Genomic DNA, 26,511 nt, shown 5'->3' with positions numbered 1-26,511 from the left:
AATAATAAAAAGTGATCACATTATGTAAAATGTGTCAATAAATTATATTTATAATGATATGATTATATATATATATATATATATATATATATATATATATATTCCTATTATTTTTTTAATAATTGTGTTATTATTATAAATTTTGATCATCTTAATTAACGGAAACAATTACCATTTATATCAACTAATATATATGTTTTGATTATTATTAGTTAAAAGTTTCAAACTTCGAATTTAACTGGCCATATCCTTTATGAATTTCGCATTTCATATTTTACTTATATATTATATTATATTCAAATAGATGACCATTTTTAATATTTTTTTTTTATAAATTTCGTATTTCATATATATATATATATATATTCAATAGAGAGCCTGTAAATATGGTCATAATGTAATAATAATATTAAGTAATTATTATTATCATAAGTATTTCAACACAATATAATTATTACAATTTCAAATGTTTCAGATATTAATAAGTTATTTAAATATAAGCTTGAAATATTTTGGACAATAATTATATTTATAGAAATAAATTGTGTAATTTTATTTTGTGTTCAATTTTTTTGTATTTATTTAAGGGCATACTAATAATCTTCATGTAGTAGTCTGGGTCTTAAGCTCAAATGAGATTTCCGAGTTGATAGATAAGGAGAGAGGTACTTGCAAAAGACAATTCGACGCTCAAGTTAAGATAAACACGAATATCGATAGTAGCAATAAATAAACAGTAGTTTTATCTATTTTGTGTAACTATTTATATTGACCATAATGGGTTTAGATTTGACGGGCCTTTGTTCTCTTGATTACCAATTAAGTAGTGCGATTGCTAATGACGGATTATCCCTTAATCTCACGTACCTTCTTCATTAATAATGTGATTTACCATATAACAAGACTTAGTGGTGTCATCGTCTCGGCAGTCTCGGCCTTTGGTTTGGCCGAGATGATAAAGGTCACCTTTGGAAGCGAGGGTCATGTATTTCCGAGACGGCCGAAATTTAGGTACTCCTAAGCTATTCAGGTTGCGCACAATGTAGAGTCCTTGTATCTCGATAGTTGATGTGACCGACGTGACCAAGTGAGCTGAGATATATAATCCTCGAGTCCATCAAGGTACAAGGATTACTTATCTCGATCGTCGATATAGGCAGGAAGGTCAAGACGTGAAAAGCATCCTACATCTTGATACGTGACCGCCATGTGCCTTGGTGGCTGAGGTGGTGATATATTGTCATCTCGACCGTCGATATAGTCGAGAGGGTCGAGATGTGGAAAGCATACATCTTGTTACATGATGACCATGTACCTTGATGACATATGGCATGATATGCATCGTGATACGTGATTATCCATTCCTTTTCGGGACACTTTTCTATTTCATTTTTTTTCTAGACATTAATTAGCTAATTACATTTAAATATGCATTTGTATTAAAGTAAGTAAATAATTCATATTTGAAAGTAATTTATCTTGCATATACAATTTTTTCTAATAAAGATTTATAGGAAATCCATCTATGTTTTGAATATCGGTGCATATATATATAAATCACCATTTTAATCAAAAGCTATTATTTTAATTAAATATAATATAATAAGTTGTACTTTTCATAAATATTAATTTTATTTTGTATAAATGCAATATTATTACAATCAAAAGTTGTTTTATATTTACCTTGAAAATATCCAAATCAAGAAGAATAGGAGAATGACTAAAAAGAACATTGAGCTACATCGACGCTACTTTGCACCCACGAAATTCCTCAACTTCAATAATTTCAAATAACCAATCAACCACTCGATTATGAGATTCCATAACTTTGAAGATTAGGAGGAAGAAGAGGTGCTTAGAAACCAGAGTTTCTCTCTTTAAGGCTATCTCTCTAAATTTTTAGAGAACATAATTTATAAAGTCCAATTTTAAACAGAAATCTTATATGTTTTTTTCAAAGTTAACTCGACTTCTACTCAACAAAATCCAAAACTACCTCAAAACTCAAAGAATTTCTTAATTTCAAAATTTCTCGACATAAAACAATAATAACTCCACAACATATAATTAAATAAAACAACAATAATATTTTAAAACTTAAAGTGTTACAAATACTAATTATATCCAAACATTACGGTACATAATCTATTATGCTGATATTTGAAGAAAGAGTTAAAATTTCAAATTCAAAATTATTATTAGATTTAGTTATACACTTTATTTTAAATATATATATATATATATATATATATATATATATATATATATATATATATATATATATATAAATCATTCTTCCCCAAGATTCCGTTTTTTTTATCATTTGCACATTTGTCCAATTTTTAATTAAAAACTAGACAAGAACATATATTTATAATTTAAAAACTCAAAATTACTGGATTTGGTTTCGATAAACTTTTTTTTATTAGTAGAGAATAAATAAAATGGTAAAATAAATCAATTTATTTTTTATATTAATTGAAGTAAAGTTATACACTTTAAAAATTGAAGAAATGAAATAAAAAATATAAAAGATTAAAGTATGTAAATTTGTTTTACCAAGATGTTCAGAAAATTGAAATGAAAAACGCTAGAAGGAGGGCTTGAACCTCCGACCTTGTGGTTAACAGCCACACGCTCTAACCAACTGAGCTATTCCAGCTTGCTTTGGATGACATTCCTCATCACCGGTAGATATTCAATCAAGTATTTGCATTTAACATAGTTCTATCTCTGACCTTCCTTCTCTCCCTGCAGCGATTGAACAACGTCTTCGTTAGACAGTGCAGAACTGAATACTTATTCACTGAATATATACATTTAACATGCTTTTGCACGGAAACACATGTTAAGCTTCCTTCTTCCTCAGACAGTGAAGAACTCAGGTTAGAGCACCGACTATCTTAAACCTCTGTCATTAATTTCCGGAAACTGGAGCGTTTCAATTCTTGTTTGTGTCAATTTTCAATTGAAAACTGAGAAATCTGAAAACCCGTTTCCAATGATTGATGATTACGTTGAATGAAGAAGAATGGCCAAAAAAGTTTCGTTTTTTCTTATTCCCCATAGAGCTTTCTCCTCCTCCACCCCTGAAAAGATCCCCACCCTTTACTCCTTCCTCCAGCCCTCAGTCTTTGCCCTCACCAAAAACCAGCCCCAACCCATTTCAGAACCCTCCCAAAAGGTCCCACCTTGCCTCTCCCCTGAGCAGCTTTCAACCTTGGAGAGCACCCTCCACAAGTCCCTCATAAGCAGCAACACTGATGAGGCATGGAGGTCCTTCAAGGCCCTCACTTCCCACCAAGCCTTCCCTCCCAAGCCACTCACAAACTCCCTCCTCACCCACCTCTCCTCCCTTGGTGACACCCTCAACCTCAAGAGGGCCTTTGCCTCTCTCCTCTTCCTCATGGAGAAGAACCCCTTGCTGCTCCACCATCACACCCTCAACCACATCATGCACTCCATGAGGAGTGCCAACACTGCTGCCCCTGCCTTTGCCCTTGTCAGGAGCATGTTCAGGAACAGGCTCTTTGTGCCCTTTCATGTCTGGGGCCCTGTGCTGGTTCAGATCAGCAGGAGCAATGGGAGCCTTGCTGCCTTCCTCAGGGTCTTTGAGGAGAATTGTAGGCTGGCTTTGGAGGAGGGGGTGGAGTTCATGAAGCCTGATGTTGGCGCTTGTAATGCGGCGCTGGAAGGTTGCTGCTGTGAGCTTGAGTCAGTGAGTGATGCTGAGAGGGTGGTTGGGATCATGGCGAAGCTCGGGGTGAGGCCTGATGAATCGAGTTTCGGGTTTCTTGGGTATTTGTATGCACTCAAGGGGTTACAGGAGAAGATACGTGAGTTGGAAGTTTTGATGGGTGGGTTTGGTTGTTTGAACAAGAAGGGTTTTTATTCTAATTTGATTAGTGGGTATGTTAAGTCAGGGGATTTAGCTTCTGTGGAGTCAACTATTGTTAGGTGTTTGAATGATGGAGGTGGGAAGGATTGGGGTTTTGGTGTTGAAACTTTCTGTCAAGTGGTTAACGCTTATTTTCAGAAAGGAAATATCAAGGGCTTGGCTAATTTGATTATTGAAGCTCAGAAGTTAGAGGGTTCAAGTATTGTGGTTGATAAGTCTATAGGTTATGGTATTGTTAATGCGTGTGTAAGCCTTGGAGTATCAGATAAAGCACACAGTATTCTTGATGAGATGAATGCTCTGGGGGCCTCTGTGGGTCTTGGGGTCTATGTGCCTATTCTGAAGGCTTACTGCAAAGACAATAGGACTGCTGAGGCTACTCAGTTGGTGATGGAGATTAGTAATTCGGGTCTTCAGTTGGATGTGGAGACCTATGATGCTTTGATAGAAGCTTCCATGTGCAGCCAAGATTTTCAGTCAGCGTTTTCCCTGTTTAGGGACATGAGAGAGGCAAGGATTCCTGACTTGAAAGGGAGTTACTTAACTATGATGACGGGTTTGATGGAGAATCATCGGCCTGAGTTGATGGCAGCTTTCTTGGATGAGGTGGTTGAGGATCCTAGGGTTGAAGTGGGTACTCATGATTGGAATTCTATCATCCATGCTTTCTGTAAAGCTGGGAGACTAGAAGATGCAAGAAGGACTTTCAGAAGGATGATGTTCCTACAATTTGAGCCAAATGATCAGACATACTTGTCCATGATTAATGGATATGTCTTGGCAGAGAAATATTTTCTCGTGTTGATGTTGTGGAATGAGGTTAAGCGAAAGCTATCAGTGGATGGGCAGAAGGGGATCAAGTTTGACCACAATCTAGTTGATGCTTTCTTGTATGCTATGGTCAAGGGAGGTTTCTTTGATGCTGCTATGCAAGTTGTGGAGAAAGCTAAGGAGATGAAAATATTTGTTGATAAGTGGAGATACAAGCAAGCATTCATGGAGACCCATAAAAAGCTCAAAGTGGCTAGGTTAAGGAAAAGAAATTTTAGAAAAATGGAAGCACTTATTGCTTTTAAAAATTGGGCTGGCTTGAATGCATGAACATTTAATTCTGGCTATTTAACTTGCGGAGGATTAAACCATCATGTCTTAATGAAACAACTCAAAATGAACTGAGGAAGGATTCAATATTGTAAATTCTTTCAAGACGTGTGCTTCAAATTCACAAATTTTGGAGCACTTCAATTTTTTATTTACTCAGTTTAGGCTTGTCAACAAGGTTCTTTTCTCCTATTATTTTTGCCCCAGATGTTACACAAAGCAATTATTTGACACTTTTGATAAGTTTATCCAGCTGATTCTTGCATTTTTGTTTAAATGTATTCATTTTTTCTTGTATTTTGTTCTCTGCTGTCCCCCATTTTTGGTTGTTGGTTGCTGTCTTCTTGTACATAAGATTGGAAATTTAAACACACTGAATGAATGAACTGTATATACATACATGGTTTCAATTCAATATTCCCCAAAAGAAGAAAATATGGTTGGATATTGACTAATTTCTTGCTAACCACTTATGAAGGATGAAGTAGTAACCAGTAACTCTAGGGCACAAATAAATACCACCACACATAGTAGAGGTCAATTTTCTATTTCCTTGATTTAATTTTTTTTTTTTTTTTGTCTTTATATGAACCAGATAAGCATTAAGCACTAGAATTAAACCTGGCTTGAAGCAGGAGATTGTTCTTCCCCAAGATTTCTGTCTTCATATTTAATATTTTTATTCAACCTCATGTTTTCTTTAATAGGTCAAAACTGTTTGATAGTAATTGAGACTTTAATACTTTATGTGCTGCATAAGTAGTGAGGGCAAAACTTTTACACCTTTGTCACAAATCATGTCATAGTATAATTATAGTAACCAAAAGAGTTGTGATATTAACAAACTAAAGGAGGTGATTTGCCTTAAATTGTCAAGTTTAAACTGAATGAGTAGAATGAGATTTAAAAGTGGGAAAATGACGTGTATGATTTTGAACTTTTTGGGGAAAATAATTAATTTTCTCAGAAGCTCTCTCTGGAATCTTTGTTTATACTCTTTTCAATGGATTAAAACATTAGGCGTGTTCCATATGCTTATTTTACTATTACTAATCTCTGGTCATTTTCATAATTGAATATGAAATAATAAGTAATTTAAGTGACATTCAATGGTAAAATATTATAATATCAGATAATTTATGGAGTTACACACATTTTAGGAATGTCTTGTTATAAGTTGTTAAATGAATCATATGCTAAAACATGGTCTCAATTTGTTTGTTCTATGAATTGTAAGCTAGTGTAGACAATTCTCTTTCAACATCTTGCGTTAATAGGTATGGCTTTGCAATAGTTTAAACCATATGAATCTTGAATACTGTTAGTGTTAAATTTGTTCCTAAAGGTATGAAAGAGAAAATGTGATTGTGTAGCAGGAACGTTCATGTACTAAATCAGTGCTAAATAACCTGTATGCAATGAAATGAATTAATTAGATGATTACATGCTACTTTGAAGCATTATATAAGTCTCCATGAGTGTTCTGTTTATTTATTTAGTGGTGTGTAAATAGTCACCTAAAAGAATGCACTTATCCATGGACGCAACATGCAAATAATGTATTTACTTACTTGGTGGTGTGTAATAAACTCACCTAATGTTATCTAGAATTTGTATTCCATAAGCCACGTAAAGAGGCTTTGTTTGTGTTTGAGTGAGTACTGGCACACAGGAAGAGGCTTTGTTTGTGTTTTAGTGATAACTGATACAAAGGAAAGAGACTCCCTCTGCTGCTGAGAAGAAAAGGAGCAAAATCAAGAGCGAAGATAAGCCATTTAAGGGGTTTACACTCCAATGATGGGGTGAATCAGAAAAACAACTCTTGATAAGTGATGAGTTAGCAATTTAAAAAAAATAGCACACCTCATTCTTACAAGAAGTTGCAGGTGACAAATCTCAACCATTTATTAAAAATTTAATAGATCTAACTGTTAAAAGAAGTGATCTAGTTATGAACTAGTTTATAACTGGAACCTTGAACGTATGTAGTTAGAGTGAGAGTGGCATCTTTGTTTTTTGGTTCCCAAGATTCCTTTTGCATATCCTTTATTTTGCTTTCAACAAACAAATTGAGATTATTGACAGGTAGGTGAACTCTAACCGCGTCTACTTGTTATAAAGCTAGTTTAGTTATTGCTGGTTTATGCATATTTGAGGTCTTTCCAGTGCTAGAGTTTGGAAAACATTATGGTTACTGGATCATTGTCTGAACTGGTTCATTGTTGACATCCTAGAATTTTGCTATGGTATATTGCCGGGAGGCTTAGTGGAAATTTAAATGAGTAAATAATCTAAGGAGAAATAGAAAATTATCTATTCCATATGAGGAAATGAACTCTTTGGTAAGCTTTATTTGCTGTCTTACAACATGCCATGGTTTTGTTTGTCATTCTACAATGCATTGCACGAGCAGAAATTATGATGATTTAATAATGAGACTCTAGGAAGCTGAATGTTTGCCTAAGCACTTTTTGAAAGATACAGGGATGTGATTGTAGAAACACATATATGATCCAATTTAAAATGCTAGGCTTTATATTATACGCCTTAGCAAGCCAGCTTTGATTTGGGTCTTGTAATTGTAAATTTGTTCTTGTATAGAAGTGTATGATTTGGTTTAAATGGTTTTCTTATCGAAGCTAATTTTATATTCATGTTCTTCTAATATATTTTGGAAATACATTTTTAAAACATTCATTGTTTATAAATGTTCAATACTTGGCATGTCTTGCAGACTAGGAAACGACGACAACTCAAGTCCATCAACATCTGGCATTTTCGTATCTGCTGTTTAACAGGCTGACCTTGCTTCAAGTGAGGGCATCTGTGTGACAGTGTCCATGCAGGTTTCATTTTCTCCACCAGCTCAAAGCATGGCAAGGTAAGGTTCGTTTCTATGTGCTGATTGTTGCAACCAGAAGGATGATGTGGAAGGAAACTGTCCTGGTGGAGAAAGTACCATAGGCTTACAATTGGTTTACTCCTATCTTTTATGCCCTCATTCTTTTATCCTTTTCTTTAACACTTACTTTTAAATTTTAATGGCCGAGTAATTGTTCGAACTTCACTTTTGAGTAGCAGAAGTACATGTGATGTCCAAGAATTCAGTAAAATGGGCATTGTATGAGTAACAAACGCTGGCAGATAGGCTAGATCTCTAGGATCCGTGCCAGGTAGATTCTTTTGCATAGTTGTTGTGTTGTATAATGTGTTACAAAAGTGAGGATCACCTTGAGAAGTATGCAGCACTGTGTAGAGCATACTACCATTACCCATTATTCCTGTAAATAAATTTCCATCACCTTTTCAATCCTGAATTAAAAGCATAAAACCTTTAATTTATTAAAAAATTTAAGACATGTTTCTTTTCCTCATGTTATTTGCTCCCTTAAGTTCTTGGTCTTTCTCCTTTTTCTGTTTTCAACAAACAAAAATTCATGCAATCTAGTCTCGTCAATTGTGCTTTTAATGGCTTTCTTTATACTGTCCAGACCACCTTAACAGTATTCACCATTTTGTGGAAGCACCAAAAAATGTATTACAATTCTCAGATTGTGAATGCATGAAATTTTTTACTTCACCGAATTTGGTTTCATGAATGAAAAATGGCAAGCCAAGTACTAATATTGGTAAGTCCCAGAAGAGCTGTTTTTCTCACTCCATACATAGCCATAGAAGCTAGCAGATCATAACCAGCACCTGGAGAAATGATAATGAAAGAACCCTTCTGCACAAATCATTTAGTGTATAATACACCATACACAATTTCAGCACATCACATGGAAGTGGCAGAAAAAGAAAATACTGTGAAATAGCCAAAATAATGCACATCTTTTTGTTTTGGTCATTTAACGGCCATAATTAATTATTACCTTCAGAAGCATTTAAAGAGGCCTTGACAATCATCTCCCACAGCTTGTAAAGGACCGACTCTTGTTTTGCAAAATAGCATTAACAGAAGGATTTGCAGCAGCATGTGGCACAATGACATCTATCTTTTCATACTTCTGTAACAAACTAGAATACTGAACCATATTAGAACAGCATTCAAATTGTTTGAAAGGCATTCTAATAAAAGATTACACAAATTGATGCACCGGCGAAAATAGAGGCAAAGTCTTAGTCTTACCTCCAGACCAAGATATAACAGGCATAAAATAGATTTATACTACAGTATGTGTGAAAGTGATGCCTTGAATGTGGTTAATGCTGTAAACGGGCAATCTGATCTGAATTTTCACCCTCATGCACAGGTGATCCTCCAAATTCGCAGCTTTTTGGAGAAGTGTTGGACTGTCTTGGTGACTCATACTCCCCGTGGTTCCAATGCTGTTGCTGATATCCTTGCCAAACTTGGGGCAAAGTCTTCCTGGAAGTGGTGCTCTTGGAGAACTCCACCGCAAGCTGTGCTGGATAGCTTCTCCCTTGATTTAGCCTTCCTTTAGTTGGCTTTTTCCTTTTTGTTGTCTTTGTTTTTTTTTTTTTTTTTTAGCTTTCGTACTATACCAAAAAAAATACTACAGTAACTAGTACAATTACTTTCCCCCATCGATAAGTAAAAAGAGGATTGAAAGCAGAGATAAAATCAAGAAAAAGGTATTCCGCAATTTTTTTTAAAATGATGGGATATGATTCGGCTATACTACGTGTAAAACTATTCTGAAATTAACACTAACATAAAATACAAATTTTAAACATGGAACTGATATTGTAGACGTGATAAATTATCTAACTATTGTGATATTTTCATTTATATTGGCATAAATGTTCAAAAAGTAAAAGTAAAAAAGTTATAAGATGTAGTTAGACAGAAGTTTTCCAAGTACATGAACATGTATTCGACACATCACACCAAATACATTTCATAGATTATGTGAAGGAAATTTACCTGGACAGTTTTGTCTGTCAAATCCTTCCTTTGTCAAGCATTTGAAACATGGCAAACAACCGCCACCAACACTTCAATTTCTTTGGCCATGAATTTTTCAGCAGTCAAATCAAACATTTTTCCATAGTAACTCAAACGAAAAGGATGAAACTTTCCGGCAATGAACAAATATGTATGCAGAACACAAGTGTCACATGACAATGCTGTCAATGGTAGTAGGAATATGGAAACAGATAAAGCATTTGTATCAGCCAATAATAACGACAACAATAGCTTTATCCTAATGAGTGAGGTCTGTTACATGGATCAAATGATGGCAGTGCACTCTCACAAAAATCAAATTCATGAAATCCCTTTTAATGATGTTTTCCAACATGCTTGATGCTTCTTATACCAATCACTCTTTTTATTTAACAATTAATCCCTCGTTCATAAGATGGATCAAATAAATGAAAAGTAGAAAAAATCGTCAATACTTGTGACCCAAATACAAAATCAGCATTTTTTTTAAAACCAAGGAAAAAGATGAAAACTTTGACTTAAACTCCATCCAAAAAAAAAAATTTAAAAACGAGAAATTTAACCTGTCCGAGAGAAGAGACGAGAATAGATACACGCTCCAAGCCAAGCCTCTCTGCTATAGCAAACCATTTGTCAATATGTATGACCTTTGTATTTTGTTAAAACTACTGATAGATAGATATTTTTTAGCAGCCTAAACCCTAAACTTCAATAATAGCCTTATCCTTGGACAATAGACAAACCCTCCAAGCCAAATAGCTAAAGAAAGAGGCTTTATTTGAGTGAGAATTGGCACAAAGGGAAGAGGAAAGATCAGCAACCATTTAAGGACTTCACTCTCCAAAATCAGAAAAACAACTCTGGCAAGGGATGAGTTAGCAATTTTAAAAAAGTAACACACCTCACCCTTTCAACAAGTTACTGGTGACAAATCTCAACCATTTAATAAAAAATTAGTTATCTAACAGTTAAGATAAGTGGTCCACGTGTGCACTAGTTTATATTTTATAACTGGAGCCATACTATTAAAACGATGTTGGTTGTTAGTTAGAGTGGAGTGGCATCTTTGTTTTTTTTGTTCCCAAGATTCCTCTTGCAATCTATTGTCCTATGAAATATCTCTTCCCTCAAATTAAAAGCTTCTATTTTTCTTTCAACAAACAAATTTAGATAAGTGACAGGTAGGTGAACTCTAACGCCATCTACTTCTTATAAAGTTGCAGTTACCTTACCTTTGCATATTCTATAATTTGCCAATTTTTTTGTTTTTCTACTTCAAAATATTTTGGTGAGTTGGGGAAAAGATAAGTAAGATAACCAGGTTTTCTGGAATTGGACTTAGAATTTTCTTCATGAATATAGTCTATCTTTACTGCTTTGTAACTTTGATTATATTATAACTACTTACATAGGGTTTGGTGTAATTAATTACAGCTCATGCTGAAACAGCTAGCTCAAATGGGGGGATCCAAGTTTGTCTCCTTGGCATTTCTATTGGTTTGTTCAGTGCTCCAAAGGGTGTGGTCACATGGAGACCAACCTCTATCAAAAGTTGCTGTTCATAAGGCAACAGTATCACTTCTTGACCTTGCTTACATCAAAGCATCACCAGAAGTTCTTGGACTACAAGTAAGTTTTAACTGTTGTGTAATGTATATTCATCAGTGTTGTATATTTTTTTTTGATGATTACCAATTTCTTTTAACTTTTGTATTATTTTTCTGCTTGCCATCTTCCATATTGCCTTGTTGCTGATTTGAGTTTTACGGGATTCTTTTATAGGGTCAAACTGCTGAATGGGTAACCTTAGAGTACAGCTCTCCAATTCCATCGACTGATGATTGGATTGGAGTATTCTCTCCCGCAAACTTTAGGTAACATTCAAAATCTGTGTCTATGTATCGTTCTAAACTTTAGCCAGAAAACTGGCTTTACAATTTGAAGTCCTTTAAAAGTTTTGATTAAATTCTTGCTTTGTACAACCAAACTTGATTGCTTAGTTTTATTTAAAAGTTTCTGTTTTTTGCATTTCAGTGCTTCCACATGTGCGAAAGAAAATCGTAGAGTCTATCCGCCACTATTGTGTTCTGCGCCCATTAAGGTACATGCGGGGATGTGTGTAGGGCCCGATTGTCCACCTTTTGCACCACCATAGTATGATATTGTCCGCTTTGGGCCCAAGCCCGCACGGTTTTGTTTTTGGGCTCCTTCCCAAAAGGCCTCATACTATGTGGAATGGTGGACACTTATAAACTAGCCAATGTTCCTTCATTTTACCGATGTGGGACTTGGGATGAATCCCAACAAAGGACCACATGTCTCGTGATCTCCTCCCCTCAAGCGATAATCCGTCACCATCTTGTACCGCCGTTAACTCTACGGGACACGCCGCCTGAACACCACAATATCAGGAAGACTTTCGACACAAGGCACCAAGTTCGAATCTCCATCGCGAGGCACAACACTGAGGGTCTTCCCGCATCAAACCCAGACGAACCGTTGGCTCTGATACCACTTGTAGGGCCCGCAGTCCACCCGTTCCTCCACCATAGTATGATATTGTCCACTTTGGGCCCAAGCCCGCACGGTTTTGTTTTTGGGCTCCTTCCCAAAAGGCCTCATACTATGTGGAATGGTGGACACTTATAAACTAGCCAATGTTCCTTCATTTTTACCGATGTGGGACTTGGGATGAATCCCAACAATTTGCTTATTACTCTTTCTGTCATAAGCAATCTTTGTCCAAACATACAAGCAGAATAGAAAACTGCAAGAATTTAAAATATTTAATTATGATAGTAGAAAAATCCCAACTTCCAATACTTTTAGTTGGTTTTCTTGAAGTGATGGTCTAATGAGAGTTTATCATTGTGCAGTATCAATATGCAAATTACTCAAGTCCCCTCTACAAAGTAACTGGAAAAGGGTTTCTGAAGCTTCAGCTAATTAATCAGAGATCAGATTTCTCATTTGCACTATTTTCTGGTGGCTTGTCAAACGTAAGCTGTCATTAATTTGAACTTGCTTGATCAAGTATTCAAGTGGATGTTAGTATTCTAAGATTCTTTACAAACCAAATTGTATGCCCAAATTATTTTGAAGTAGGTTTGGTCCATGAGAATATTCTTGCCTTTTCTTTTTTCCTTTTCTTTTTAAATAGTGTTAACAAATCCCTTTAAAGGTTACGTTGTGGGATGAGTGATCATTATCTTGTTTGTTTCTCTCCTTTTCAGTTTGTCTTTTTTGTTCACTTTTGTTCTGCTTTTGTAGTATTTTCCTTTTAGATACCAAGTCTTAGCATTACCTCTTCAGATTTTGCTATTACTATGAAATCTAGTGAGAGCACGAGTGGGAGGTGACAGGTGTTAATTTTGGCCTTACAACTATATATCGATGGTTGAGATTAGCTCCTCTTATGCTGTCATCTCTCACCCGATAAGCTTCCTATAGGCTATATATGTGCGTGTATATGAATTGAATTATTATTATTGGACTATCTCTCCCCTACCAGATAGACAAGAACTCTAATTGAAGCAACTATCACAAAAAGAAATGTATTATACATTGCTTCTTACTTTGAACTTGATAAGAACAATATTACTATTGCAGTTTTATTTTATTCATTTGATGTTATATTCATTGTCTAAACTATTATATATTATAATTAGATTGATGATCCTCAGTTTTGATCAAGGTCCTTGGACCCAATCTAGTTTTCCATCAGATTGTCCAATTTTATAAACTGTCACTTATAAATTGTACATCTATCATGAAATAGCTAAATGCGTTCGCTTATTTGTTTCTATTTACCTCATGATAGCCAAAGCTAGTGGCAGTGTCAAATAAAATAGCTTTTGCAAATCCAAACGCACCAGTTTACCCTCGCTTGGCGCTAGGAAAGTCATGGAACGAGGTAAGTTCAGTTTCTTCAGTCCTAGACTTCATAAAACTAATACAATTGATGTTACAAGGATAAGTAAGTTCCCTATGTAAGCAAATGTTATGTGAAGAAAGAAAGCATTCAGCATGCTGCTATTATCTCTTTTAGTTAATTTTTTAAAAATATTTGTGTTACATTTACTGTTTTTCCTTTAAATGCTTCTTTCATTTTATCAAATTAAAACAATATCACTTTGAACATAAATCAGATGACTGTAACATGGACAAGTGGATATGGGATCAGTGATGCCGAACCTTTTGTTCAATGGGGTCCAAAAGGAGGGGATCATATGGATTCTCCTGCTGAGACACTGACTTTCACTAGTGATAGCTTATGTGGTAAGGGAAGTCAGTAAATTTTTACAGTTGGGGTATATCTTGCAATTTGAACATCTTTGATATGTGCTTGACCTTGACATTTGGAATTGAGAAATGATACCTGTACAACATTTTTTGTGTTTATCTTTTTCCATTGAATCATTTATTACATTTATTAATGGAGATAGATACACACCGAAAATGATATTATGCGAACTGTTGTATAAATTTTTGTACGTGTATCATTAGTCTGTATAAAATTGTGTAATCTCTCTTAAAGGATAATGATACACATAGAACAATTTGTATAACATCATTTTTATGTCCATCTCCCTCCATCATTAATAAATATAATACATCATTAATAAATATAATAAATGATGTGATGGCAAGAGATAGGTTCCCCGAAAGGAAATGAGGCATCTTATGTTTTACCACTAGCAAGTTCAACCTATGTTATGTATGGAAGAGCTGAAGTAGATTTCATATTATTGCTCGCTCTTTAGTACCAAATTCAGATTTATGCCTTTTGAATATTGAATTTGGTACCAGGTTGTGTTGGTGTTCACTATAATCATGGACTGATGTATTTGTTTTTTGGGTGTAGGTCATAGGCCAAAACTTGTGATATCTCCACTATCAATTTGTTCCTAATAAATCTCTGCCTTTTTCAAAAAAAAAAATATATAAAATCTAAAGAATGTCTCAATGCTCCTGTTGATCAAAAGGATTACATTACTGTATGTCAAATTCGGTCCTTTCAACTGTAAGTACATTAATACCCTTCAACCTAAGAAACATGGACGGAACTGGATTCAGTGCAGTCACTTTTTTTCATCCATAAGTTTAATGCATTCATAACTGTTAGATGAAGATTGGACGGCTGAAATTATGAATTTGTTTCAAGTTGATTCAATGAGAGAAAATATGAGCAGTTCAATCTTCATCGAACGTTTCTGAAAAGCTAAATGCATGGAAAAGTGAATGCAGGGAATCCGGATCATGACACTGACACTAACACAATACAAGACATTACAAGGACACCAAAAGGGTAACAGAACGAAATTAGATATGTACACAAAGTGTTTATGCTTCATATCCTTGAACAAAGTGCTTAGTCTACCATTGGGAACTTCAGTTTTCTTGAAAGTTTAGTTTGGTGGAAAATTTTTCCAAAAGTATTGCTCATTTCTCATTAACATTATCTATTTATGAACAGGTGCACCAGCAAGAACAGTGGGATGGCGTGACCCTGGATACATACACACCAGTCATCTGAAAGAACTGTGGCCCAACAGAATGTACGTATTTTGACTAATTTCTAGCTTAGGCCTAGTTTTATGTTCTTTCTAATTTAGTGTTTTCCACTTTCAAGGTATATGCCAATACAAATACGTGAATCTTATATTCAGATTTCGTTTTACTTTATAGTATACTAGTAAAATAAAGGCACTCCGTGCCATGTGAATACTATGCGCATGAAAATTATAAAATTGTAAGGAAGTTACAATTTATTAAAGAAAAAATCATTTTGGATAAATAAAATTACTGAATTTTTCTACACTAAAAAAAGAGGGTGTGCGCTTGCCAAATTAAATAAAGGATAAAAATGTCTAAAAAAATGTGTACATAAAAATATTGTATCGTCTTTATATATTGTTATAGATTATAAATGTTATAGATTATTTTTTCATTAATTTTATGGGAGCTTCACTTTGAAGCTATAATTTTTTATTTGATATTGTTATCTATTAAGGGCGAATTCCACCCAGTGTAGTAAGGCTTAATTATTGTTATTTTGTTGTATTGTCATTATCTGCTTTAGATTTCATCTTAAATTGAGACCTTAACAACAACCATTAATAACAACTTTTTTGTTTTTGTTATCGAGTTCCTAACTAGATAAAACCTACTGTGTTGCATCATATTTTCAATTTAAATTAGTGAGTTTATTATAATGATGTCACGATAGTTGTTTAATTGTGCTTTCTGTTGATTGTGCAGATATGAGTACAAGATAGGACACAGATTAAACAATGCTACATATATCTGGAGCGGAAACTATCAGTTTAGAGCACCTCCTTTTCCTGGACAAAAGTCCTTACAACGTGTAGTCATATTTGGAGATATGGGAAAGGTTTGAACTGTTATGAAAATATATGCATGCATATATTTGATGGATGACATCTATTATATTTGTCAGCAATTTCGGTCATGGAGTTTGATCATAACATATTCTAATAATTTGATGTCTAACATTGAGATTCGCTCATACTGGGAGGATACTAAATCAATTCTATCTTGCTTGGCCTTTTAAAATCTAATCTGTGGTATCAAACCAAAGAATATTCTAAGGGATGCTTACAGACAATACTTCTTTCCCTACTCTTTCTTTAAGAAACTGCCATAGTTTCAGGTGTTCACAAACTGCATATTAGGCATATAATTGTTGTTTAACTGTAATGTGTTGTTGGGATATAAACAAGATCTCATATTGATAAAATAAGAAAAGAAATAAGAGTTTATAAAGCACACACATATTCCAATAATTGAGAGGTTTTTTGGGTAATAACTAAAAGCAAAATCGTATAAGCTCAGATTCAAAGCGGCCAATACCTCACAATTGTGGAATTGTGTATGAAATAACTTTATAAAAATAACAAAGTTATAATCCAGCCAATATCTATCTCAAATTGTGTGTGAAATAACCTTATAAAAATAACAAAGTTATAATCCTCTTCTCTTGATATAAATATCCCCTCAAATAAATAACAATAATATAACCCTTCTATAAGTTAAAATTGACTTATGTACAAGTTAAATTTTTTTTTTTTGAGAAATTAATATGAGAGAGTTTTTTAACTTATGTATAAGTTAATTTTAGCATTTGAAGAAACTAATTTTATATTTTCTTTCTAATTTATATTTTTTTTCTCTTATAAGTTTATTTTGGAGAAATTATCCAAAAGGCCTTTAAGCTCCTCCTTACAAAGTTTTTTCCATACGCGTGAATCTCAATATGACTATGAGATCCTATTATTCCCAATATGAACTACAATCTTTTTATCATTCAATCCTCTTAGTATTTGATACATATTTAACCATGCAGGAGGAAGTTGATGGTTCCAATGAATACAACAATTTCCAGCATGGTTCAATTAACACTACCAAGCAGCTTATCCAGGACTTGGAAAACATTGACCTTGTTTTCCATATTGGAGATATAAGTTATGCAAATGGATATCTTTCTCAGTGGGATCAATTTACAGCACAGGTGGAGCCAATTGCATCAACTGTGCCTTACATGATTGCAAGGTTTTTACATAGCCTACCCCAAAAATTAGTCAATTGTTTTTCCTTTTTAACTGTGACACCTTGTGCTGCTTTTGTCTTTACAGTGGGAACCATGAGCGAGACTGGCCTGGAACAGGGTCCTTTTATGAGAACATGGACTCTGGCGGAGAATGTGGTGTGTTGGCACAGACTATGTTCTACACCCCTGCTTTGAACAGGGCTAAGCTTTGGTATGGCAATATGACTTCCATGCATTTGAGATGAATAGATGATGATCAATAAATTAGCAAATTTTAGGATTTTCCCATGTAGAAAGGTTATCTGCTGTCGGGGTTAATGATTTGCCATGATTTGAGCATGAAGGAAATTGATTACTAACAATTACTATGGCATTCAATAAAGAAGAGTAAATAATCAAATTAGTTCTTAAAAAGATATAGTATTGAAGCTTTTACTTTTTTTTTTTTCTAATGGCATCATCTTATCTTTTTAACTATTATTCTAAAATTAATCATGTATAACTCCAAAAGTGACTTGCACATTTCTAGAAATTTAAGTCCAAAATATACTTAAGGTATTCTATAGGTATGGCAACATGTTAAATTTTTATGAAACTATCTTTTACTATAAGTGTGACAAGAAGATAGTCTTTAATAATCAATTTGATTGAAAGGTTAAAGTGACCACAATGAGCCACTGAAATAATTTTATAACAGAGTCCACCATAGTTTTTGGTATCGAAGCTTTAGGTAGAGAACACTCGACATAATTCATCAGGTATTTGGAACATGTTACATTTTTACATTCTTTCACCAGGTATTCAATCGACTATGGCATGTTCCGCTTTTGTATTGCTGACACTGAACATGATTGGAGAGAAGGAACAGAACAATACAAGTTCATTGAGCATTGTTTGGCAACAGTTGACAGACAAAAACAACCATGGCTAATTTTCCTTGCACATCGTGTACTTGGATACTCTTCTTGTATCTGTTATGCAGAAGAGGGATCATTTGCTGAACCAATGGGGAGAGAGAGCCTTCAAAAGCTCTGGCAGAAATACAAGGTGGACATTGCCATCTATGGCCATGTGCACAATTATGAGAGGACATGCCCCATATACCAGGTCTCTTCAATCTTGTGCACTTCATCCATTCAAATTTTGGTGAATAGGGCTAACATGTTTCATTAATAGCACAACAACGAGAATTAAGCATTAAGTATTCAAAACGTCAAGATCCCTAATCCCTACTATGCTCTTCTTGAGAAAAATGAAACAATTTACATGCCAGAAATAACATCATTTGAATTTGGGTGCTGAATTGATATTCGCTCTACTAACAAGTACCATTTTTACATTTTGCAACAGAATATCTGCACTAATGAAGAGAAACACCACTATAAGGGAACCTTAAATGGGACCATACATATTGTTGCTGGTGGTGGTGGGGCAAGCCTTTCAACATTTACTTCCCTCAAAACCAAATGGAGCATCTTTAAAGACTATGACTATGGGTTTGTAAAACTAACTGCATTTGATCATTCAAATTTGTTGTTTGAGTACAAGAAGAGCAGAGATGGGAAGGTTCACGACTCCTTCAAAATATCACGGGATTATAGAGACATCTTGGCCTGCACCGTGGATAGTTGCCCAAGCATAACAATGGCATCTTGATTGATGAAATGTCCAAAGCTTCAAAGTGTCCAGCCATGTTGAAGCAGTGAGTTATGAGTAGATTACCTTCCACAAACAGATAGATGTGTATATGGCTGCAAGCAGTCACCTTGACCAATATGGCTTTCGGTGGTATGCACACTCAAATTACAGCTTTTGAAGTTTATGCTTCAAGCACTTTCTTGTACTTAAAATAAAATAGGAGGGCCAAATACAATGCTACACAAGCAATTCCGGTAATTACCAAAACCAAATTGAATCCGGATGGATAGTCAAAAACTGTGGTTTCAAAGTTCATTCCAAATACTCCTGCTACAGCAGCAAATACTGCAGCCACCAATGTAGCAGCCGTAAGAAGCAACTCAAACTGTATTAGCTGGTTTTGAATATTTCCCTGTAATAGATAGAGTGAAAAGTAACGCTCTTTGGTTTATACAATTTAGAGTATCAATGAAATAAAAGAATAATCAGCACAGCAGAATGTTGCAAATTGTAAATCTTATCTTACCAATTTTATGTTGATAAAATCTTCTGTGTCGTCAATGTATTCTTTGAGCTGCATACCATTACCAGCAGAAAAAAATATTCACTTAGCATTTGCATGAAGCATCATGCCTAATTAATAAAACCATATGCTGTTAGTTTACATAAAAAGGTCACTAAGGCTACTACTCATTTGCAAAAATCAGAATGCAACAGCTGATTGGCTGAAAGCGTGATAATGTTATGTAAGCAAATACTATGATATCCAACACAGATTCTAATGCTACAGATGAGTAAGTCAAATTTCTCATACCGACAATAGTGTGTTAAGAGTATTATCAATGACGACAAAGTATGCTTCAAGCAACATTTCAAGAGGCTCAATCCTTTCCCCATTATCAGATGAACCCATTGAACTACCATGTTTACTGGAATTTGCAATGCTGCTAAAAGCCCTTTGCAACATCTGGACTCCACTAATTGTTCGCTCTGGTGAAGAAGGAGCTGATCTTGAAATCACTCTACCTGATGCATGAGTTTGAAAACAATCACTAAAAGTGTAAGTGTCCGATCTTCTCCTTTTCTCAGTTAGGCACATTTCAGCCATGTCACCATCATCATCCATGAGATGTTCTATCTCATCACGAACCTGGGAATTAACAGTAAGTTACTAGCTGCAGGTAACAGAAAGCTGGAAAAAAATGAGAATAGTAATCAAGGATAATAATTCTACATTAATCAACCTTCTGAACTCGTTGAGTCAAAGCAAGTAGGTGACCTTTAAATCTTCGAACACGTTCCAGATTGAGAGTACTGATAGATGAGGCCAATTCATCTAGCACAGGATATATCTCCATTTCCAGTTCTTTTACCTATCAAATCAACGTCCTTTGTAATGATACACGGGACTCAAGATGACAATTTATTTACATATGGCTGGTAGCTTATTCAACATATTTTCCTATGCATTTAGCAAGCCATACAATATGGCATATAAACACAATTACCTGAATTCCAACACTGAAACAACAATTTGCAAAATCCAAGCTATATGCCTATACCTAGACTGAAGCCATTGAAATTTACACTACAATGACCTAGGTCCAAAGATAAGAATAAGATGGGAGAGCAGTGATAAACCCTCATTCCTTCATATTTCTTGGGGGGTATTGTGAAACTTCATGTTAATTTATCTCTTGTATTGGTTTTTGCCCAATTTCTCTTATTTTATAATTAAATTGGATGAAAAATAGTTTAGAACATTTGATGGAGATTATAGCAAAAAGATTTTATGAAGATATCAACACAAGGATTTGATGAAGATAGTTTTTAGGGACATCTATACAACTTCTTATGACTTTTCCCATGAAGTTGTTTAGCAATAACAAGGTTGCAATTAGTATTTCCTAGAACCTCATTCAACATGATCAAACTAAGCATGTGGAAATTGCAGACATTTTATAAAAGAGAAGGTGGATGCAAGCCTAATATGCATTCCATTTCTTCCTATTTCACAAGTAGATATTCTTACAAAAGAACTGTTGAAACCTAATTTTGAATTTCAAATTCTTACAAAATTTTTACATGTTGGACATCTACACACCAACTTGTGGGGGCTATTGACAGTTGTATATAATTTTATTTCAAATAATGTTTCTAGAAGATTTAGGTAGTTAAGATCAATATCAAATTATTCAAATCTAATTTGATCTTATCTTTTATTTTTTTTCCTATCTTATCTTTATTTATTTTGTAATTAGGGCGGTTAGGATCTCTTGCAGCCACCTCAACCTATATAATCTTTCCATGTAAGTCTGATCAAAGTACAAAAAAAGATCAGTTTCTTCTCCTAAAATTAAACTTAATCCAAGTTCTTTTCACCCTCTTAATTTGTTGTCTGAATAGCATAAGTCTTGCAACATTGGTAATAGCTAATTAGTCTCTATGGGAGGATATTTGGGACTCTATTCCTATATTGTGCAACAGGGTACACTTTCCCTGTAATGTATTTTGCACACATCAAGTGATGATAGCAACCACAGCCTGAATTCATGTTTGTTATCTAGACAATCAAAGATCATTGGCTACAATATCCCCCCAATGTGTTTGACCCCTTTCTCATGTGAACATAAACAAATAGAGTAGAAACTGATGTAGGACAAAGGGGAATCAATCATAATTATATGTTAGACACCTGGACATCTATTGGAGCAACTAGAATTTGATATTGATCACGCTAGTGTACCAAAGTACTCTCACGCTTAGCGGCTGTGCAAAATATCCGGATCACCAAATCCAATCCATATCCATACCAATTTGCTCTACTATAAATCTATTTTAATGCATTGATTATTATATCCATATCCATTTAAGTACCCGGTTAATATCCATATCCATTTTTACACAAACCAAAAGTTGTTATACCATCTCAAAACATAATTCTCTCTTGCTTTATAATATCTTAAAAAATTAATTTAATTATTAATAAATTATTTTTGTATATTCATCATAAAAGAAACTAAATATAGTTAGTAATTGAATATTTCTTTAGTCTAGGCGGAGTTGGTGTAATGGCTTCGCAAGAACAAAATTATAAAATGAAAAAAAAAATAGTATTATTTATATTTATTTCAAATTGTGTTTAAAATAATTGAATAAATTCCATTCAACCTTTATAATGAAGATACACAACTCTGTATCTACATCTAGCTAAGTGATTAACAAACTAACGTGGTTAATTTTCCTTTGTAAAACGAATGTCAACTCCAAGAATACATTAGGTAGAGCATCCCTCATTACTTATTATTTATTTCTATACTTTTATCATTTATTTATTCATGTGCTAATAATAATTAATAACATATTCACTAATTGCAAAAGTTGCTATTAACTATGCCTATACAACAAGGAAATGTGTTCCATTTGCCTTCTTTCTTGTAACATAACAAAACACCTCTCTTTATTCTTATTTCTTAATGAAATGTATCTTTCCATTCTTAACAGTTTTAAAATTAATTATAAGTATTACAAACAGTTGTAAAGAAGTAACATATATCTTAAAAATATCTTTTATAAGATATTCATAATACAAAACGAAAAAAAAAGTACAATCTTCAAAATAATTTAATTAGAATATATTAACAATGTATAGTGAGATTATTAATTTTTTTAAAAATTATTTTAAAAGTTATATATAAAACGGTTTCCGATATATTATTATTGTAAAAATTTTATAACAAGTATAAACTAATTTATAACGTTTTCTTTGTTTTGTTATTGAGGTGCACTCTTTACTTTTATATGTTATAGAAAGGGCAACATTATTAAGGAATAATGTTAAATATCAAGTGGTGAACAATTTAAATTTATGCTTTAGAAAGAACTTGTCAATATTAAAGAATAATAATAAATAGCAGTAAAATCAAACCAATTTTTGGCTTTGAATCATAAATCAAATTTAAGACAATCTTTGAAATTGATTTATGATTTAAAACCAAACCAATTTTAAAACTAATTTTGAACCATAAATTAATTTTAAAATAGTTTTCAAAACTATTTTATTGTTCAAAATCGGTTTGAAAATTGTTTTTGAATGATGAAGCGATTTCAAAATGATTTATGGTTTATAATTGGTTTTAAAATTGTGCCAGTTTTAAAACTGGTTTTGAACCACAAACCGGTTTTAAAACTAGTTTCAAGAAATCCAATCACAATTTTTAAAAAATAAGGATATGTATTTTAAATCCAATCCATTTAATTGGATATGGATTGGATTTTTAAAAAATCCAACCCATACCCACCCCTAAAGATGCTACTGTATTAGCCACTACTGTGGATTTCTATTTTCTATTGTATTTGTGTCTATTAGTTTCTTTTAGCCTTTTAGATGGTTTGGATTTAGACATAAGGGCCAGGATTTGCTTTTTGATTATGGCTTTAATACTATACAATAATACAAAGGGGTTCCATAGCTGTAATAAGAGATCCAATTTCCTTAATAATAGAAGTTTCTTTTTATATACTCGTAAGATATTAGCTAGAAGATCACCCTCTTCAGATCTCCTTGCACATACTTTTGTCTCCCTAAATTTCTTTAGTGCTACACAGAATTAATCCTAGGACTTTTACCAGCCTGAATCTTGATTGCAGAGAACGGTGGAATATATTGTGGGCAGTCAATAAAGTGCAATCAGAAATTCAGAATAAGTTTTATGGATTATCTGAATTTGCAGGCAAATGATCAGAATAGTTGATGAAAATGTAGAAAAATACCATCACCAATTCACAGCCAAAAATGTGGAAGGTTTCCAAGCAAATAAGAGTTTTAGATCAATGCATACCTGAGCATCCAAAGATGTGCACGTCAATTCTAGAGCCAACTCCAGTGCCCTAAATTCAAAAGGTAGATCATCTGTTCAAAAATGGAAGACAAAATAAGCAATTCTATGCAGTAATGACCTCCACCAGAAAGCTTAAAAAACCTCAGAATAGCTTGGAATTGGAAATATAGCATTTATAACATTGCTTTCAAGAAAGAAATCACAACAGCTGAAGAAGTATCATATTCGATTTAAGCTTTCAAATTCAAAGTATTATCAAGAAAAGACTTGACAGCTTACAACACTCAATGTCTATCCCTTATCTTTCTTCATCCATTCCCAAACAGTGCTACAACAGAAAAGACCATTAGGTATGCTAATACAGTCATAATGAATCTAGACACAACATTTTTTTTCCCACGAGTCTTCCTTGCACCTAAATGTATACGTTACAGCAATATGAGCTGCAATGCTTACCAGCTTTTTCATTCTGAAGCCGATTGCATAATTCTAACCTGTACTGACCGACACTACCATCCAATGAATTCATCAAGATGACCTCATCAGCAGTGATTACACACCGGATTTGCTCAAGGTTGACTACAATAGCCTTCTCTCGTCCTAATATTGTAGAAGGATAAATGAACATTGGATCCAATAGCCGGAGATCTCTAGAAGGCAAAGAACAATGTCTCATAATAGTTGCCTTGTCAAGGGTCACAGTCTGAGAATTCCCATCCTGACCGATTTTAATCCAAGACCGACTTCCATGACCTCTCTTCTTTAGGCCTGATATACCAGTACCTCGATTCATTTGCCCATTGAAATAAGACCTCCCGCCACTGTCATGAGATAAGGAAGACTCAGGTAGACTGGAAGAATAATACTGGTCCTGTGTTTCATCCATAGCAATTGCATCATAGTTCATCCTTTCTCACTTGCAGTACTGATACAGTACTTTTTTTAGCTGAGGTAGTCTCCATCAGTATTCAGCATTCTTTTCCACCACAACCTTCATAACTGGAGTCATGAACCACCTCTACCACCTGAGGTGATCCATACTTTGTGCAATTCTCAAACTAAAACCTGAAATTGGAAGAAAATAGAACCAATGTGCTCATTAGTTCAACAAGCACATATACCAGAAGAAAATTACTGGACAATGGAAAGAGGAAAAAAAAAAAAAAAGAGGCCTTATTCCTATACTAATAGGTGAATTGAATGGAACAAATTCATCTCTTCCCATTTCTTGTTCCATGTCCCGTTCCCCCCAATTAAAAAGTGAAACATGATAGGAAAAAGAATGTTACATTTTAATCACATATCACTTTTTAATTGAAGGGACAAGAGACTGCGACAAGTGATTTCCACCCAATTAAATAATAAAACCTTAACCAAAATAATCAATCAAATAAAAAGGAAACAACCAAATAAAAAGAAGAACAATATTAAGGGGTATAAAACCCAATGCTCTGCTAATTGCCAGCATTCAATACACAATATATCTTCAAATTCAAAATTTTGCTTTGCCAATAAACTCAGCCAGATACTGGTAGCAGAGTTTCGTGTACTTTCCTTTAAACCTGTGAACACCAGCGTTGTGTTGTGCCAAAATAGCATAGCAATTCACACTAAAGAGTCCTACAATCAATTTCAACCCAACTCAAACAAACTGAATCAGTTAAATTCTCCACATGTTGAACTAAATCTCACTCAAAATCCTAACTTCAATATCATCAATAGTACCCATCTTTCCACTCCTTGATCTTCCACTAACTACATCCCCCATTTCCCCGAGTCTCAACAAGATTTCACCGTTTGCATATATATCGCCACCCCATTAATAATTTCCATAAAATTAGATTCAAACAAAGGAAAAAATTGAAACCCCAGGAAATAAAAGAAGTAAAGTTACCTGAAGGTCAAAAATCAGCAGAAAATGTTCGATTGGTGGGTGATGGGTTAAAGTAAGATTACGAAAAGGTTTCTATTCTGAGAGAGTAGAGACGAAGATTTTGAATGTTGCATTACCAGAAACGATAGATTAGATTGTAGCCATGGTTTTCATGCGAAATAGTTTTACGTCATTGATTATTATTAGATTTTGTAAAAGAGTAAAATATAGGTCGATGTCATTTGGAAAGGTTAATGAATATGATAGTAATTAAGTTATTTCTTTTCTAATCTCTCTTTTTAAACTGGTTGTTGGAATTGTAACACGAGATTTGCTGGAAAATCAGCTATAACCTAAAAGTTAATTAATGCTTCATTCGGTAAGTGTGAGATTGACCACCACTTTTTTTTTTCTCTCAACCAAGAACTAAACTTGATTAAAAAAAATTATTATAACTTTATTTATTTTATTTTTTAGTTTTTATACTTTAAAAATATATCTTTTTAGTCTTTATATTTATTTTTTTAACCTTTTTTAATTTTTACAATTTAAAATAAATCTTTTTAATTTTTATAATTACAACTTTTCAAATCTTTTTAATCCACATCCTTAATTTTTTTTAATATTGTTTATTTTATATTAATTTCATAATAATTATATTATTAATTAATTATAATAATT

At 33.7% G+C, this 26,511-nt stretch overlaps 3 protein-coding genes, 1 long non-coding RNA gene and 1 other non-coding gene across 10 annotated transcripts; 2 read left to right on the top strand and 3 right to left on the bottom strand.

The window, feature by feature from the left end:
• Nucleotides 1–2,588: 2,588 nt before the first annotated feature.
• On the bottom strand, nt 2,589–2,662 carry TRNAN-GUU (transfer RNA asparagine (anticodon GUU)). The gene has a single exon. It is a non-coding gene; the product is annotated as a tRNA-Asn (tRNA).
• On the top strand, nt 2,615–5,414 carry LOC109800140 (pentatricopeptide repeat-containing protein At1g69290). Its single transcript, XM_020360854.3, has 2 exons — nt 2,615–2,690; nt 2,758–5,414. Exon 2 carries the CDS (start codon nt 3,032–3,034, stop codon nt 4,997–4,999), a length of 1,968 nt encoding a protein of 655 aa, XP_020216443.1. The 5' UTR covers nt 2,615–2,690; nt 2,758–3,031; the 3' UTR covers nt 5,000–5,414.
• Nucleotides 5,415–5,556: 142 nt separating this feature from the next.
• On the bottom strand, nt 5,557–10,749 carry LOC114915972 (uncharacterized). Of its 3 annotated transcripts, none has more exons than XR_003804263.2 (3): nt 10,472–10,749; nt 8,872–10,090; nt 5,557–8,726 (listed from the first exon to the last, which is right to left on the bottom strand). It is a non-coding gene; the product is annotated as an uncharacterized LOC114915972 (long non-coding RNA). The 3 variants fall into 3 exon arrangements; XR_014430501.1 differs by having other exon boundaries at nt 8,872–9,499; nt 9,888–10,736; XR_014430500.1 differs by having other exon boundaries at nt 8,872–10,743.
• Nucleotides 10,750–10,775: 26 nt separating this feature from the next.
• Nucleotides 10,776–19,677, top strand: LOC109799937 (putative inactive purple acid phosphatase 1). Of its 4 annotated transcripts, none has more exons than XM_029271560.2 (13): nt 10,776–10,800; nt 11,343–11,537; nt 11,691–11,782; nt 11,943–12,009; nt 12,785–12,907; nt 13,729–13,821; nt 14,057–14,186; nt 15,385–15,466; nt 16,170–16,302; nt 17,275–17,480; nt 17,564–17,689; nt 18,276–18,585; nt 18,829–19,677. In XM_029271560.2, exons 2-13 carry the CDS (start codon nt 11,346–11,348, stop codon nt 19,132–19,134), a joined length of 1,860 nt encoding a protein of 619 aa, XP_029127393.1. In that variant the 5' UTR covers nt 10,776–10,800; nt 11,343–11,345; the 3' UTR covers nt 19,135–19,677. The 4 variants fall into 4 exon arrangements, with proteins under 4 accessions (XP_029127393.1, XP_020216187.1, XP_020216188.1 ...); XM_020360598.3 differs by lacking the exon at nt 10,776–10,800 and adding an exon at nt 10,930–11,089; XM_020360599.3 differs by lacking the exon at nt 10,776–10,800 and adding an exon at nt 11,087–11,196.
• MGT3 (magnesium transporter 3) lies at nt 18,760–26,086 on the bottom strand. The gene is made up of 7 exons (XM_020360601.3): nt 25,852–26,086; nt 24,414–25,022; nt 23,958–24,028; nt 20,361–20,489; nt 19,931–20,266; nt 19,643–19,690; nt 18,760–19,528 (listed from the first exon to the last, which is right to left on the bottom strand). The coding sequence occupies exons 2-7, from the start codon at nt 24,862–24,864 to the stop codon at nt 19,298–19,300; spliced, it is 1,266 nt and encodes a 421-aa protein (XP_020216190.1). The 5' UTR covers nt 24,865–25,022; nt 25,852–26,086; the 3' UTR covers nt 18,760–19,297.
• Between the last annotated feature and the right edge of the window lie 425 nt (nt 26,087–26,511).

Source organism: Cajanus cajan, chromosome 11, assembly GCF_000230855.2.
Source record: "Cajanus cajan strain Asha chromosome 11, NIPB_CcT2T_4, whole genome shotgun sequence".
In the NCBI taxonomy this organism is placed as follows: domain Eukaryota; kingdom Viridiplantae; phylum Streptophyta; class Magnoliopsida; order Fabales; family Fabaceae; genus Cajanus; species Cajanus cajan.
Note: the sequence above shows the minus strand (reverse complement) of the source record. Positions and strands in the feature narration are given on the sequence as shown.

What these genes read in the sequence shown, in the direction of transcription:
- LOC109799937 (XM_029271560.2), top strand. Translation starts at nt 11,346, where the DNA reads ATGCTGAAACAGCTAGCTCAAATGGGGGGATCCAAGTTTGTCTCCTTG. An exon ending in CAGAAGTTCTTGGACTACAA is followed by an intron (nt 11,538 to 11,690) that starts GTAAGTTTTAAC and finishes ATTCTTTTATAG; the next exon opens with GGTCAAACTGCTGAATGGGT. An exon ending in TTTCTGGTGGCTTGTCAAAC is followed by an intron (nt 12,908 to 13,728) that starts GTAAGCTGTCAT and finishes ACCTCATGATAG; the next exon opens with CCAAAGCTAGTGGCAGTGTC.
- LOC109800140 (XM_020360854.3), top strand. Translation starts at nt 3,032, where the DNA reads ATGGCCAAAAAAGTTTCGTTTTTTCTTATTCCCCATAGAGCTTTCTCC.
- MGT3 (XM_020360601.3), bottom strand. Translation starts at nt 24,864, where the DNA reads ATGAACTATGATGCAATTGCTATGGATGAAACACAGGACCAGTATTAT. An exon ending in CTCTTAACACACTATTGTCG is followed by an intron (nt 19,691 to 19,930) that starts GTATGAGAAATT and finishes AATGGTATGCAG; the next exon opens with CTCAAAGAATACATTGACGA. An exon ending in ATTTTATCAACATAAAATTG is followed by an intron (nt 19,529 to 19,642) that starts GTAAGATAAGAT and finishes TATCTATTACAG; the next exon opens with GGAAATATTCAAAACCAGCT.